The sequence below is a fragment of the Protopterus annectens genome, chromosome 4.part0 (assembly GCF_019279795.1).
Source record: "Protopterus annectens isolate FY-2018-M chromosome 4.part0, PAN1.0, whole genome shotgun sequence".
NCBI classification, from domain to species: domain Eukaryota; kingdom Metazoa; phylum Chordata; order Ceratodontiformes; family Protopteridae; genus Protopterus; species Protopterus annectens.
The window spans coordinates 1,588,034,033-1,588,049,271 of NC_056733.1; the positions used below are offsets into that span (position 1 = coordinate 1,588,034,033).

At 40.3% G+C, this 15,239-nt stretch overlaps 1 protein-coding gene across 1 annotated transcript in view; it reads right to left on the minus strand.

Moving 5' to 3' along the window:
* Positions 1 to 935: 935 nt before the first annotated feature.
* FAF2 (Fas associated factor family member 2) overlaps positions 936 to 15,239 on the minus strand; it is a 2,444,504-nt gene continuing 2,430,200 nt past the window's right edge. Inside the window, exon 11 of the mRNA XM_044069362.1 lies at positions 936 to 1,826. Within this exon, the coding sequence (XP_043925297.1) occupies positions 1,644 to 1,826 (183 nt within the window). The 3' untranslated portion in view covers positions 936 to 1,643. The remainder of the gene's footprint in view (positions 1,827 to 15,239) is intronic.

A 15,239-nucleotide genomic window follows, 5' to 3' on the forward strand; every position in this document is an offset into this window, starting at 1 on the left:
TGGACCATGTATGACTTCTCTTTTTATTCTTACTGATGATTAAAAAATACAAAAATTGATAAAGAACCTTCCAATATGGAAATTCAGAAAAATGGTTCTCCTGTGTCTGTAAAACAGGTTCCAAAACAGAAATAACTGTTTTAACCACTTTACCTCACAAACACCCAAAACATTAAAATCAAAATTGCTGTCAAACTGCTAAGAGCAGTTCATAGGGACGGATTGGCAAAGCTAACATTACTAAAAAGTATACATAAGCAGCATAAATTCAAAATTACTTAAGATTTTAAGATCTAATGACAACTACAGAACACATTGCTTTTCATGACTTGGAACAGTTATGGTGGCTTTTGCTTGTCTATATATATATATATAGCATTCTCTGTCTATTTTCTCAACTATTTAGCTTAATTTACACAGTATTCCCACAACCCTACATCTGGCTGCCACAGCTAAAAGTGCTACTACAGAATTCCTGGGAATGAAAATAACAACATATACTGCAAAAAATACTAAATAAACTGTGCTGAGGCTGGCAATTGGGTGAAGAAAATGTAATTAAGTGTCCAAGACTAGTGCCAACCAATGATGACAAACATCTTTAGAGAACCAATTTCTTGGAAATTTGGTAACACAAATTCATACAGATATGAATACTGATAAACCTCTCCAGACACCTGGTTCTTGGAAATTTCCCCAACGTGAATAACCACAGCTGTGAATGAACAGTGAAAAACTAAAATGTATACAGAACTATACAAAAAAATGTTAGTACTTTTAAAAAGAGATCTTGCACTCCGCAGAACAAATTAAGAGAAAAAAATGGGATAATAGATCCAAGTATAACTGACTACAAAGGGAAAAACTCTAGGCTAGCTGGTAAATCAGGAAATATACCATTTACCCAATCCATCCATAAAAGTGCTACACTTAGACAAAATTCTAAAATGTTTAATTTATATTTGCTGGAATAAATTACATCTTTGAATACAACCAGTCCCATCTGTATAATAAAATGGTGAAACAGGCATCTGACACAGGCACACTACAGGCTGACGTGGTTACACTAAAGTGGCTTGAAATATCAGCAAAGATGCCACTGTGGTTGAGAATAAGAACTTAAAACCAGTCTTAGTTTTCTCCGATGTCTGAAACTGTCCCAGTCCCTCCCCAAACACCTTTGGTCTTTCTGAGCAAATAAAAAATATATAATATATATCTGAATACATTAACACAAGGGAAATGGTATTCCTTCCATTCTTCATTTTATGTATCCAATGTTCTCCACACTACGCAGAATGTTACTGAAATTGCTGGTCTTGGGTTCAGTTCTTCCTGGTGCTGCTACATCTGCATTTTGGGGATAGGAGAGGCTTTAAAAAGCATTATTTTTTGTTCCAAAAACAACTTTTTCCATACAAGTCTCAATATGCAATACATTTTTGAATTGTACATGTAGTTTTCCAACAATAGCAACAGGATGAAGCTGAGCCAAACAGGCAAGATCAATTCTATGATCCCTTACTTTGTGCAGTGGTCACTTAACACCAAAAAAATATCTTTCAAGGACACATTTTCTTTTTTTTTTTTTTTTTGGGTGGGTGGGGGGGGGAGTTGTGCATACTCTCTTTAGATGTAGAATGTCAGTCATCTGAGAGGTCTTGAACAAACAGAACTTCAGAACGGTTTAATCCAGCTTCTTTCAACGTTGGTGGGATTGGCTGTTCCTTTGTTGCAAGGCAGGGCAGCACACGACGTGGAAAGTTGGCCACAATTTGAAACTTTTCTGGTGTTTCCTTCAGGGAGAACAAAAAGTCATGTACTACCTGGAGGAGAGAAAGTTAACAAGTGAGATATGAAAAAAAATGTAATAAGGGCATTCGGTTAAGTAGTATCGGATTCTAGAATAGTAGTTTATTTTACTTACCTTTAATCAGGAAGGGCAACCAAATGAATCTAAAATCTTTTTTTAGAGTCATCCTGACTTTGCTATTTAGTACTCTCTCTATGTGCAACTAAATTACACTGTTTTGGTCAGTGAACACTGGCTTTACAGCTTTATAATGTATTTTACCCAATTCATGAAAATAAAACATGACTTTTTTTTCAACATGCTTTACTTGCTTAGCAAAACATTTACTTATGATTGCATACAAAGCTGTGAAATAAGTATAGTTGCACAAGTCATACTTAGCTGTAACAGCAGATCTTTAGAGAATATACTGCCTTACTGGCATATGGGTAGCAGTGCCCTGGTACCCTCCCACTGGCAATCTATCAAAGCCCAAAGCTCATTTCACTGCCTGTGGGTGTGAAGAACCAAACATCTAGCAGAACCAGGACAGCCCTTCAAACCCACACACAGGACACTTCCAGTTTTCTATGGTACAGAAGAAAGATGAAAACACAAATTTTGCGAACACCCACAGTTCCAAGCCACACACACAGTTGACAAAAAACTCACTGGCAACTCCAACATACTATATATATATATATATATATATATATATATATATTTTTTTTTTTTTCCCAACAAAAAGGGGGTGGTGGGAGGGTACTGCCAGTATGGCACTGTGCTCTAACAACATCTACTGTTAGAGGTAAGCAGGACTTGCGCCACTGTACTACATTCAACACACTGCCTTACTGGCATATGGGTAGATTCTGAAAGCTTACCCAACCTGACGGGAAGGATAAGAGTCCACGAGCACCTGAAGAACAATCCTTGTGAAGCCTACTCTGGATTTAGAAAAGGCATCAGGTTTGCAGTGCTTTATAAAGGAATGGACAGAAGACCAAGGTACTGCCTCTACAATACTTCAAGTCCCCTCCTTTCCAATATGCGACTGAAGAGGAAAAGCATGATGGAATAAACATTTACTTTGCCTGGATTCTCCTTACCATGGTGAGTGCAACAAAAAATTCAGAGAACAATGTGCAGTGGTTTGCTTATAGACAGACACCTTGCTTTGCCTCTGAAGTAGATAAAAAAAAGACTTTTCACCTTCCTGAAGGGTTTTCATTTTATTAAGGTAGTATCTGAGCTGCTGATGGAAACCCAAGATATGAAATATCCTGTATCCCTTACTTTTAAGTTCTAGAAGGAAAATGGGGACATTAATAGAATGAGTGTGAATTCTGAGACCTCTTTTGATATGAAAGAAGGATTAGTGCATAACACAACCTTAACCCAGTGGAAAATCAGGTAAGGTGGTCCACCAAAAGAGCTTGTAACTCAAAATTACCTTGCAGGTGTCAAGAGTAATAGGTAAAACAGTTTTGCACATTAAAAATTTCAGATCAGCTTGAGCTTCTGGTTTGAAAGCTGGTAAGGTCAATTTTTAAGAGCACTGTTGAGATTCTACAAAATAGGAATTTGTTTGTGTGGGAGTCTCATATGCAAAACTCCTTTCATGAACACTTTTACCAAAAGAAAAGAAAGAGGGGAATCCATAGGTAGACAAGCAGATATGGCCACTAAATACACCTTAATGGACTCTTACAATAAATTATCCTGAAGTAGCTCACACAAATATTTTAAAACCAGATGGATTATTGACCTCAATTAACCTGCTGTTTCCATTAAGGCATCACTTAGAAAACCTGTTCCATTTTCCCAAAAATAACATTTTCTAATAGCAGGTTTTCTGCTCTCTAATACCTGCTGCACATGCTCATGAAACAAGTGTCTAAACAGAGTTCAGACTGAATCATCCAAACTGACAGATAATGTTTCGCCAAATTAGGGTGCACCAGTTGCCCTGAGACTGTGTGAGCAGATTCAATGTGTGAGGAAGTCTGTGGTAGTTGTCCTTCGGCTATACCATTAAAAAAGGAGAACTCAGATTGTCTAAGCTAACACAGGGTCACCACAATAATCTTTGGCATTTATTTCTGAATCTTCAGAAGTATCTTGTAAATCTTCAGAAAAGGTAGAAATGCATACAGTAATATTCCTGGTCCAAGGGAACGAGAATGTATCTGTTCTCCAAGCGTGCCTGCAAGGGTGTCTGGAAAGTACAGTTGTGCAAGTTAAACTTAGCATAACAGTAGATGTTCAAATGATCCCTGCTGCAGTAGCCTTAGCTATATCAGCTACATCCTGCCAAGCATATTAACAGACTGACAGCTTCTAAAGCTTCAAGGCACCTTCCATGCGCTCAGACAGCTCAAGCTGAGCTGACTATAAAAAAAACAAATTTTGTCACAAAGCCCTTCAGAGCCATTCTGCTAGCAGAGAGAGGGAGGAAGGTTGAACCCTGAAGAAAATGCTAGGAACAAAAAATAAAGGTCAACAACCTGGCATAAAAAAAAACACCAAAAAAAAGGGGGGGGGGGTCTGGCTACTGCAGCAATGATCATTCAAACATCTGTTATGGTAAGCTTAAGTTACACATCTGTGTTATGCTCATCACATTGATCACTGCTGCTGTAGCTTTAGTTATACGGGTAAATTACCTTAGCTAACTACATATTGGAGGTGGAAGGAGTAGAGTCCAGGAGCCATTGCAGAATAGTCCTAGCAAAGCTTGATCAGGGCCTAGAGAAGGAATCAAGCTTTTGGTGCTTCATAAAGGTATGTACAGAGGACCAAGTAGCAGCTTCTAGAATACTTCTAGAAACCCTTTCCAAAATGCCATAGATGATGCCTAGAATAGTTTTATTATGGTGAGTATAGCAAAAGGTAATAACCTTAGACAACCATTTGAAAATAGTCCATTTTGACACAGGTTGTGCCTTCTTACCTTCATAAGAAATGAACAACTGATCCGAATATCAGAAAGATTTAGTTCTGTCACGATAACACCCAAGTTGTCTGTGAACATCCAAGGTAAGGAGTATCCTTTCTCCCTCATTTTTAGGTTCAAGAAAGAAAAGGGGGATATGGATAGACTGGCTTAAAATAAACTCTGATACCACCTTAGGCATAAAAAGATTAGTTCTCAAAGAAACCCTCTCCCCTAGGGAAAATGAGATAGGATGGACTCCCCGTAACAGCTTGCAACTCAGACGCCCCTCTTGCATTGGTCAGGTCATAATAGCAATCAGTAAAACTATTTTCCATGTTAAAAACCTCAAGTCATGTAGTTTAGCTGGTTCAAATGGAGCAAGCATTAGTTTCTCAAACACAAAACTAGGATCCCAAGGTGGGCACACCAATTTACCTGAAGGCCTCTTAGATGCAAAACCCCTTTCAAGAAAATGTTGACACAAGACCGCACTGGAAGAGGAGGATCCACGGTCTAACATATTGAAATGGCCGATAAATGAATCTTGACAGAGAACTAAGAGGCCATAGGACAGTAACTAGAGAACACCTAGCCCTGAATGGGTACTGGTTATGCTACTGGCACCAACTAAAAAAGTTTCCATTTACTAATATATGATTTTCTAGCAGCAGGCTTTCTTACCTGCATTAGTACCTGCTGCACATCCTCAGGAAACAGGTGCCTAAAAGGAATTAAAAGTAAACTCCACCTTAAAACTACAAAAAATCTATTTTTTTCACTCTGTCTCTGTTTTCAGAGTTAAACACCTCAAAATCACTCTGATTCTTAAAGAATTTTAATATGTTTTCTCAAAATGGCGGCCAATGGGGCTTGACATTTCAACATTTTTCTTCAAGCCCTTCTCTTTCCCATAATCCATTTCAAGTCTGCTTTATACGAGTCATGCTAGACAAAAGGAAGTAGTGGTGTATTCCCAAGTCCATTGACATACAATGGGATTAGTCTCAGTTGCTGTCATCTTATACAGTGCAACAGGACTGCTTCTTTCATTTCTTGAATGGCCCTAATCTGTGTGCATCTCGGAGCTTGTTTTATAGTATATTAAGGAATTATATAGTTGCAACCAAAACAGTTGCTAAACTGCAGGCTTTTGTTCAAAGTACCTTTTTGCAGTCCAAGATGAATTGACAACCCCTTCCCCTACACTTTGGTAAATGTGCTGATATTTACAAGAATTGCAAGAAAAAAAAATATTTTCTGACTTTTTTCTAAATGTCACAGACATCTTTAATATTACAGCAGTAATGAAATGCCTTACAGGACCAACAAACAAATCCAAAAATGCAAAACATAAAATAAAAAGACGTCCACCAGGCTGTAGTGGATACTGACAAACGTTAATACCAAAAAACAATAAAATATTGAATAAAAACAGGTGAGCACTTCCGTGGCACTTCTGCTTCATCAGACCATAAAGAAACAGATATAACAGGATTAAAATATTGTATTTCATCACACTTTATGATCACTTCTGCAGGAGAGGGGCCAATCACTAAATCTCTATCAGAGAGATAATTTAAAATCTCATTTTTATCATTTGGGAGGTTCTGAGAATGCAGTCATGCAAGCTTCCACAAAACAGTACCAGTGGCCATACCCTTGGAAGAAGTATCAACAGAGTAATACACACAAAGTAAGCAACAAGTAGTGACCTGTGCAACAGAATAAATTAAATTATTCAAAGCAGATTGCTCTCATGTGAAGAAACTGCGGATAAAACATTCCTCATATTTTCACAATTTGTCAAAATAAACATATGAGCCCAACAACTGAAAAGTCTGAAAAAAATCAAAGTTGTAGAAATATACTCTTTTGCCCCAAACCTATCAATTTTCCCATCCTTATCAGAAAGGGTAGGATTGGAATTAACCAAGTGCTTAGCAGCTGTGGGATCAACTAAAGCTATAGCTGCTGGGTCAGCTTTGGGAATAATGTATACAACGTTAAAGACTGAGGAACTTTTTACATACTATTTGACTTTCTAGGGGCTGCTGGCTGACTATAAGGAAAATTGCAGGCAGTAATACACACATCTTCTAAAGCAGACAGAACAGGAGGAATGTGTGTGGGTTCTGAAAAATCCTTCTGCAACAACTCATAGCATTTTCAAGGAACTGAGAAGCCTTAACAGTAGTCTCAGAGAAAGAGATCCCACCCACAGGAAGAATCAGAAACTGAGTTCTCCCCCGAGCTTGAATCAGAAATTTGAGAGAAAAAAATGTACCCATCCCTGCATTTTCCTGTTCAGATTCAGACTATTGAATATGTTCAGGAAAAGAGGAATCTCTTTCTTTTATCAGAAACTGTTAGAGAAAATGTATTTCTCATGAATATTCTTCACAAAAAATGCATATTAACTTAGTTTCTTCACAAACGAGTAAAACAAAATGTTAATGTTAAAAACAATATGCAATACAAATGCATGATTATGCAAATCACTGTTACCCAAATTGTAGTTTTCAAGTGTTTTGCAATTGCATTCTAATAGCAAGCTATAAGTGTATTAACAGATGACTGAAGGTAAAAAAAAAAAAAAAAAAAAGGTGCTGAAGAGGTTAAGGGGCGTTACTATGATCAACAGAATCTGGTTCTGGAAGAAAACAATGTAGAAGAGATTTTGTTTTATGTGAGCTCCGGCCTCTCTACGTTGGGGGATGAGTACTTACAAAATTGTTGGGGATAAAGCATGTACTGGTACTGAAAAATACAAGGTCGAAAAGCAAGACAGGTTGCTAGGCCAGGTGGCTTGTAGTTTTAGAACAATATTAAAAAAATAACATGGTTGTTAATGGTTCACGTGCAGCATTATGTGAGAAGCATGAGGGTCTGCACTGACCCTATTTGTTAACTAATATGAAATGTCAGCATTCTGCATCCATGTTACTGTTAAACAGTATATGAACTGTATGTTTTTGGTACTTGGTGAGACTGATTTGAAAACTTTGTAAAGGTATTCTCCCAGTGCTGTGATTTGTCAGACTGAAATAAACAGGAAAATGTTTTGCACATCATGAACTGTTATTCTTGACTCATGACCAAAAATAAATCATTGTTAATTATGTATATTTTGACGGCACCATAACATTTTGGTGCCGTGACTTGCATCTCAACTATCTAAACTTTGGTACTGCTGCAAAGCAGTGTGGAATTAATTATAAAGGCCCAGCACAGAAAGTTCTTCCGTAAATTCCACACTGTTTTGTATGGCACAGTCAGAGATTTGGATACTTAACTATTCAGTGTGTGCAAACATATTAGGCTAGAAACGGAAAAAATGATTTGTGGAATTATTTCTCTTTCCTCTCTCTTTTAGAAAACTGCAGTTAAAAGTAAAAGTGGAAAAAGTATGTTGTTAAATGAATTTGCTTAAGTATATATTGTGCACTATTTTGCTGAATGATTCACTTTGCTTTTTAAGTACATGAAGTTTACTGTTTTTGTTAAATAACTAGGTTACTTGTTAGGTATGTGGTGTTTGCTGCCTTGTGGACTGACAAAAATTTGCTTATTAGACATACGTAAAGTAACAGTGGAAGGATCCCACAGGGAATAAGAAAAGGTCTACTAATGTGTATGCGCATACAACAAAAGGGAATTTAACACAATAATGTGCCTTGTGTTGAGGGCAGTACCCACAGGACAAAAGGTAATAGGCATGACTGTTGCTTTGTGTTGTTTAATGTGCGACTGATGTCTCTGTTGCTGTGAAATGTATGACTGAAGACAGAGAAAAAGTTAAATCAAATTCATGAGCCTACAGCATGCTGGGACGCAAGTGTGTGTGTGTTAAATTAAATCTAGGTGCGTCTGTGTGGAAGCATCCTCAGAAGGTCTGAAAGAGTGGCCGGTTCTGGACACAGTACCTATCTGCCCAGTTTTCCCAATCATAATGCCGGAGCTGTAAACTTTTGAGCTTGTGACGGAACAAAAGCAAATGGGTGCTGTGGGAAAAGGCTGATCGAAACCTCTCCTCTGTCATTGCATAACAACAGAATCCCTACCCTTACCTCCCTGAATGGCATGTGAATTGATGTAGCTATTTTATTTAATCTGAATTGCCAGGATCCAGAAATTATAAGGCAAGTCTTAAAAAAAAAAAAAAAAAGGAACAAAGATAAGCAAGCAGCATCAAATCCCTGAAAAGGAAACACCTGCATATTTTATGTACCATAATTATGGTAAAGAAAGTTATTTGCATGAGTGGTTTCAGCTTACTAAAAAATGCTCTGGTGGGGTATTTCCATTAAATGGAACTTGTGACAGGGTTAAATTAATGAAATTGAAAGGTATTTTGGAAGACAAGAAAAACAAAGTAAGTGGGGAACAATTGGCAGTATTTTATTCTTGGTACACTGAAGCATTTAAAAGGAAAAAAAGAGTCAGCATTAAGGGGTTTACAGGATGCTAATAAAAAAAGTACAGTTTTGTACCTACCATAAATGTAGATGTTCGAGGATCCACATTGCTGCAGTCCTAACTATTGGGTAGTCCGCTGTCCAGTCGGCCCGAATACCAAAGTATATGGCTGACGTCGGTCAGGGCGCATTAGACTGACGTCAGTACGTCAGGGTACTAATGCGCATGACCGACGTCATATCCTCAGTCTTTTCTTGCCCCAGATGTCAGAAGACCCTGAAAAGATAAGGCCAAAAACCAAAAACTCCCAAAATACCTGCACCAAAAAAGATATATACAATATATACACAATTAGCAGAATATAACCTCACCTACACAACCACCCCTAAACACAGACGGGAAGGAGGGAGGGTAAATTGGACTGCAGCAATGTGGATCCTCGAACATCTACATTTATGGTAGGTACAAAACTGTACTATGTTCTTCATTCCACATTGCTGCAGTCCTAACTATTGGGTAGAATCCCAAAGCAGAGGTAAGGGAGGCTGGCAAATCATAAGGAAGCAGGAACTGACAACATGCCTTGCAAAATAGCTGTGGCAAAACCAGCCCTAGACTTAGAGTAGAGAGGAAGGTGATAATGCTTAGAGAAAGTATGCACTGAACTCCAAGTAGCTGCCTCCAAAATATCCTTAGTTGCCACCCCCCTTAGAAATGCTGTGGAAGTGGCAGTAGCCCTAGTGGAATGAGGCCTAATCCCAGCTGGAATCTCCTTGCCATGATGGGAATAACAAAATGTAATGCAACACCCAATCCACCTAGAAATAGTTTGTTTTGACACAGGCTTGCCCTTTGAACTCAAAGCAAAAGAAACAAACAACTGCTGAGACTGCCTAAAATCCTTAGTCCTGCTCAAATAATAACGCAATAGCCTGTGTACATCTAAAGTGTGCAAAATCTTTTTCCCTTTATTTTGGGGATCTGCATAAAAGGTAGGCAAATGAATAGTTTGGTTTAAAGCCACACTAGAAACCACCTTAGGCATAAAGGAAGGATTAGTACGTAAAGATACCCTATCCTTATGAAAAATCAAAAAAGGCTCCACTGCCATAAGGGCCTGCAACTCAGAAACCCTTCGTGCAGAAGTAATGGCCAACAAAAAAGCAGTCTTCCATGACAAGTATTTCAAGTCAGCAGTAGCCGCAGGCTCAAAAGGTTGTAGAGTAAGTTTCTCCAACACAAAATTGAGATCCCAAGCAGGAGTAGGAGCTCTACGTGGGGGTCTTATATTCTTTGCCACTCTAAGAAATTGCTTGAACAGAGGATGCGAAAACAATGGTGGGTCACAATCATAGTGAGCTGAAATTGCTGCAGCATGAATCTTAATGGAAGAGAAAGACAAACCTTTGTCCAGTAACTCAGTAAGATATTGAAGAGCCACACTCAAATTTGGCTCAGTAATCTCCAAATTGTTTGCTGCACTCCAAAACAAAAATCTCTTCCATTTTTCTGCGTACACTTTCCTTGTACTAGGTCTTCTGGCTTCCATAATTACATTTAAAACTTGTTGAGGAAGCTGAGACCTGCTGTCTTTCAAAACAGAATATGCCAGGCTGTTAGATGTAGAGAGTGAAGCTTGACATTGAGCAGATGACCGTCCCTCTGAGACAACAGGTGTGGAATCAAGGGTAAAGGCCATGGAGGCTTCCTTACCAGACTCCTCAGTAATGGGTACCAGTGCTGCCGAGGCCAATCTGGAGCTATTAAAATCATCCTTGGCTTGTCTTGCCTGACCTTTAGAAGCACCTTTGGAAGAAGAGGCAGAGGTGGAAAGGCATACACATGAAGATTTTTCCAACTGAAAGAAAGAGCATCCACTTTCCAAGCTGTGTGATGAAATCCCTTCGTGCAAAACTTTGGCAGCTGGTGGTTTAGTGGAGAAGCGAACAGATCTATGTCTGGAGTTCCCCATGACACTGTCAATTTTGAAATACATGAAGATCCAGTTTCCACTCGTGGGGATCCATGATTTGTCTGCTTAATACATCTGCTAAGGAGTTCTGTGCTCCGGCAGAAACCTTGCCTGAAGAGTTAGTTGCAGACTGAGCGCAGTCTCCCATAAAATCATTGCTTGTCTGCACAATGGGTAAGAATGTGTTCCCCTTGTTTGTTGATGTACCACATGACAGTTGTGTTGTCTGTTAGAATCAACACCTGCCCTGGAAGAAGTAACTCCTTGAAAGCAATTAATGCAAACTGAACTGCTAACATCTCTTTCATGTTGATATGTAGATGCTGTAGTCTGGCAGGCCACTTGTCTTGTATCCACTTTCCATTTAGATGAGCTCCCAAGCAACATCTGAGGCATCTGTCGTTAGAATCTGACTTGCCTCTGGCCGGGTCACAGAGAGTCCCTTGTTTAGGTGACATTCCTGAGCCCACCACAAAAATTCCTTTTGAATGCAAGGTATTATTTGAATGACAGTGTCCAAATCCTGGCAGTGCTGCGTCCACAGATTTTTGAGATACCATTGTAGCTTCCTCATATGCAGTTTGGCATTGGGAAGCACCAGAATACAAGATGCCATGAACCCTAAGGCTTGAAGGACTGTCCTTGCAGTCAGCCCGGACTGAAGAGATAGATGATGGAAGTAACTGGAAAGATTCTTTTGTTTGTCCGGGGTTAAAAAGGCCATCTGGGCTGCTGTATTCAATCTCACACCCAGAAAGCACATGTCTTGAGAGGGTACTAGACTGGACTTTATTTCGTTCACAGAATACCCTAGGCATCTTAGCACTGCTATGACATATTCCAGATGCTGTAGAAGATCTTCTTTTTCTTGAGCCAGAATCAGGCAGTCGTCCAAGTAAGGATAGATTTGGATTCCTTTTAGCCTGAAGTAAGCTATCACTGGAGCCAGAACCTTTGTGAATACTCTGGGCGCAGTAGATAAGCCAAAGGGCAATGCAGAGAACTGATAATGAAAATTTCCAGCTCGAAAACGCAGATACTTCCTGCAACTTAGTCTGATTGGCACATGAAGGTAAGCTTCCTTGAGATCTAAAGTTACCATCCAGTGATCTTTGCCCAGCAGAGGTAAAAGCTGTTGTAACGTCAACATTTTGAACTTGGGAATGTCCAGATAAGTGTTGAGGATAGATAAATCCAGAATAGGTCTCCACGTGTTCCCCTTCTTTGGTACCAGGAACAGGCGAGAATAAAATCCTAGGCCCCTTTCCGGCACAGGAACTGACTGAATGGCCCCTATTTGGAGCAACAGAGAAATTTGCTTGTGAGCCTCTGTCCTTTGAAGAGGAGGAATGTCTGGCATGCCTTTGAAAGGAGGCAAGGTATGGAAATAAAACCTGTAACCGTGGTGAATAATATCCAGAACCCATCTGTCTTGGGTAATTAAATCCCAATTTTCTTTGAAAAGAGACAGCCTTCCTCCCAAAGGTGCTGCCAGGCGAGAATGTACTGGCAGCTGAAAAGGTAGGTCATTGGGTCTGCTTACGAAGGACTGACCCCTGCCCTCACCAGAAGTCTGAGCAGGGGAACTCCCTGTCCTAGGCCTAAAAGAACCCTGAGCTCTGCCCCTACCACGTCTAGACCTACCCCTAGACTGGGAATCATAAGCAGGATAAGTCCATCCCTTAGTAGGCCAATTTCTACTAAACTTGGAGGCTGCACCTGCAAAAATCTTTAACAGTTTGCATAGACTTAGCCTTGTCCTCCATTTTCTTCAAAACTGCTTCCACAGGCGAACCAAACAACACATCAGACTGTAAAGGAGCATCCAAAATCCTTGTCTTAACATGCTCAGCTAAATTCTGATCTCTCAGCCAGGCGTGCCTACGAAGAACAGAACCAGTGGCAGCCACCCTGGAGGAGGCCTGCACAGCATCAAAACCACACTGCAAGGAATATTTACCCACCTGTTCAGACACATGAACTAAATCCTGCAACTCTTTACACTCAATACCTTCAGCCAGAGCATCCACCTTAGATTTCAACTGTGAAAGAAGATAATTCTGATATTTTAACATGTGAAACTGACAATTCAACGCCCTCATGGCTAAAGTGGAAGAAGTATACACTTTCTTTCCCCATCTATCCAAAGCCCTTGCCTCTATCAGGAGGGACAGGATTTTTAACAACTGAGGCCTTCACACCTTTAGGCCCCTGAGAAACAGTTTCTGGGTCTGCCCTAGGACTCTTAAAAGATACTTATGAGCTTCAGGCACCCTATAATACCTATCCGGTTTAACTGGGGCAGGAGGCAAAGAATCAGGATTCAGGGAAGCCTCTGCAAACACATCTTCCACCACATTCAAAACAGGAGGTATAGCTAAAGGCCTATGCTGGGGTAAAACAAGAATTCCCTAAGCCTTTTCCTGGAATCAGAGAAATCTTGACCTTCCCATTTAAAATGCTCCCTCATGGAATGCAGAGTCTCTGAAAATGAAAAATCCTCAGGAGGAGAAGCAGAAGGAGTAGAATCATCCACATCAGAATCAGAATAAGGAGGGTACTCCTGCAAGTCTTCAGCCGAAGACTCAAGCCTCGAGCATTGCTCAAAACTCTCAAACTCAGGTTCCACCCTAGGCCTCTTATCAGGAGGGGCATAGAACCCTAATCATAGTAATCAAATCCTCTGCCATTTTAAGCATATGTTTCTTAGGCAAAGATCCTGAAGTACTAGGAGAAACCCCCACAGAAGCTAAACTTGGCCTGCCCCTCAAAGAAGCCTTGGAAACTGAAGGGGAGGCTCTAACCACCTTAGGAAGAGAGGGAAGAACAGCCACCTGAGAAGCCCCCTCAGCCTGGCCTACTTCCTGAGAGGATACATCCTGTAACAGTAAAGTCTCTCCCTGAGACTCCAAAGAGACACCTGGCAAAACCTCCGACTCCACTGAGCCTTCCAAAGAACCGACGTCTGGGACTGTCGGTTCCTCCACCCTAGGCTTTGCTGCTTTATCTTTGCGTTTTTAGCGAAACGCGCCGGAGCATCCGACGGCATTTTATAATTACAACGCTTCCCAAACACTAACCTGGCACAGTCTAACCTTCTCTTAATAGTGCGTTTGTTAAATCTAGCACAAGAGCGGCATCCAACAACGTCGTGCTCAGGCCCTAAACAAGGTATACACAAAGTATGGTAATCCCTATGAGGTATCTGTTTCCCACAAGAAATACAGTTATTCACTTTTTCTGACATCCGGTTAAATACTGAGGCAAGAAAAACCAAAATATTCCCCAACGGGGTACTTAGCCAACTTTGATTCAGTCTGAAACTCTGACTTCAGAAACTTTCAGAACGCCAACCTGCACTCGCAAAATTGCTTCTGCATCGGACCATGCGGCAAAAAAGACTGAGGATATGACGTCGGTCATGCGCATTAGTACCCTGACGTACTGACGTCAGTCTAATGCGCCCTGACCGACGTCAGCCATATACTTTGGTATTCGGGCCGACTGGACAGCGGACTACCCAATAGTTAGGACTGCAGCAATGTGGAATGAAGAACATCTACTGCAACAGGTGAGAAAAGGTTAAGAAGGCAGTATAGACCAGTACAAAAGGATCTCTTTATCCAGTCTTAGCAAGTTTTGAGCAAACAGGATTGGCAAAAAGCAGAAACTTCTGAAGTGGATGATAATGGATGATCTTTCTTCTTTCACTCCGTACCTGGCTTCTGGGCACCCTTGCTCTGACGCTTTCACCTACACCTTTGTGTTCCTGCACGTCCCTGCACCTGACCACCTGAATGTGCCCTGTTTTGATGCCCAAGGGAAATAATTCTGTGTAAAGAATTTACCTACCAGCTCCCTGAAAGACCTCCCTGAAAAAATACAGTGAAAGTATGTGTTGCTACAGCTACTTGAAACATTGTATCCATAACAGTAATTAAATACACTAAGTTAGGCAAGTTTCCCAGTCAGGTTAGCCAGCAGCCAAACTACCTCCCTCTTACAGCACTCTTCTAACCCCTTACTTTTAGCTTTTTTTACCCTACTTTCCCCATACTTTATCTCCCTTCTCCCTCAGCCTGATATCCCCTAAGGTGACTTATTTAATGAAATAAGGTGTC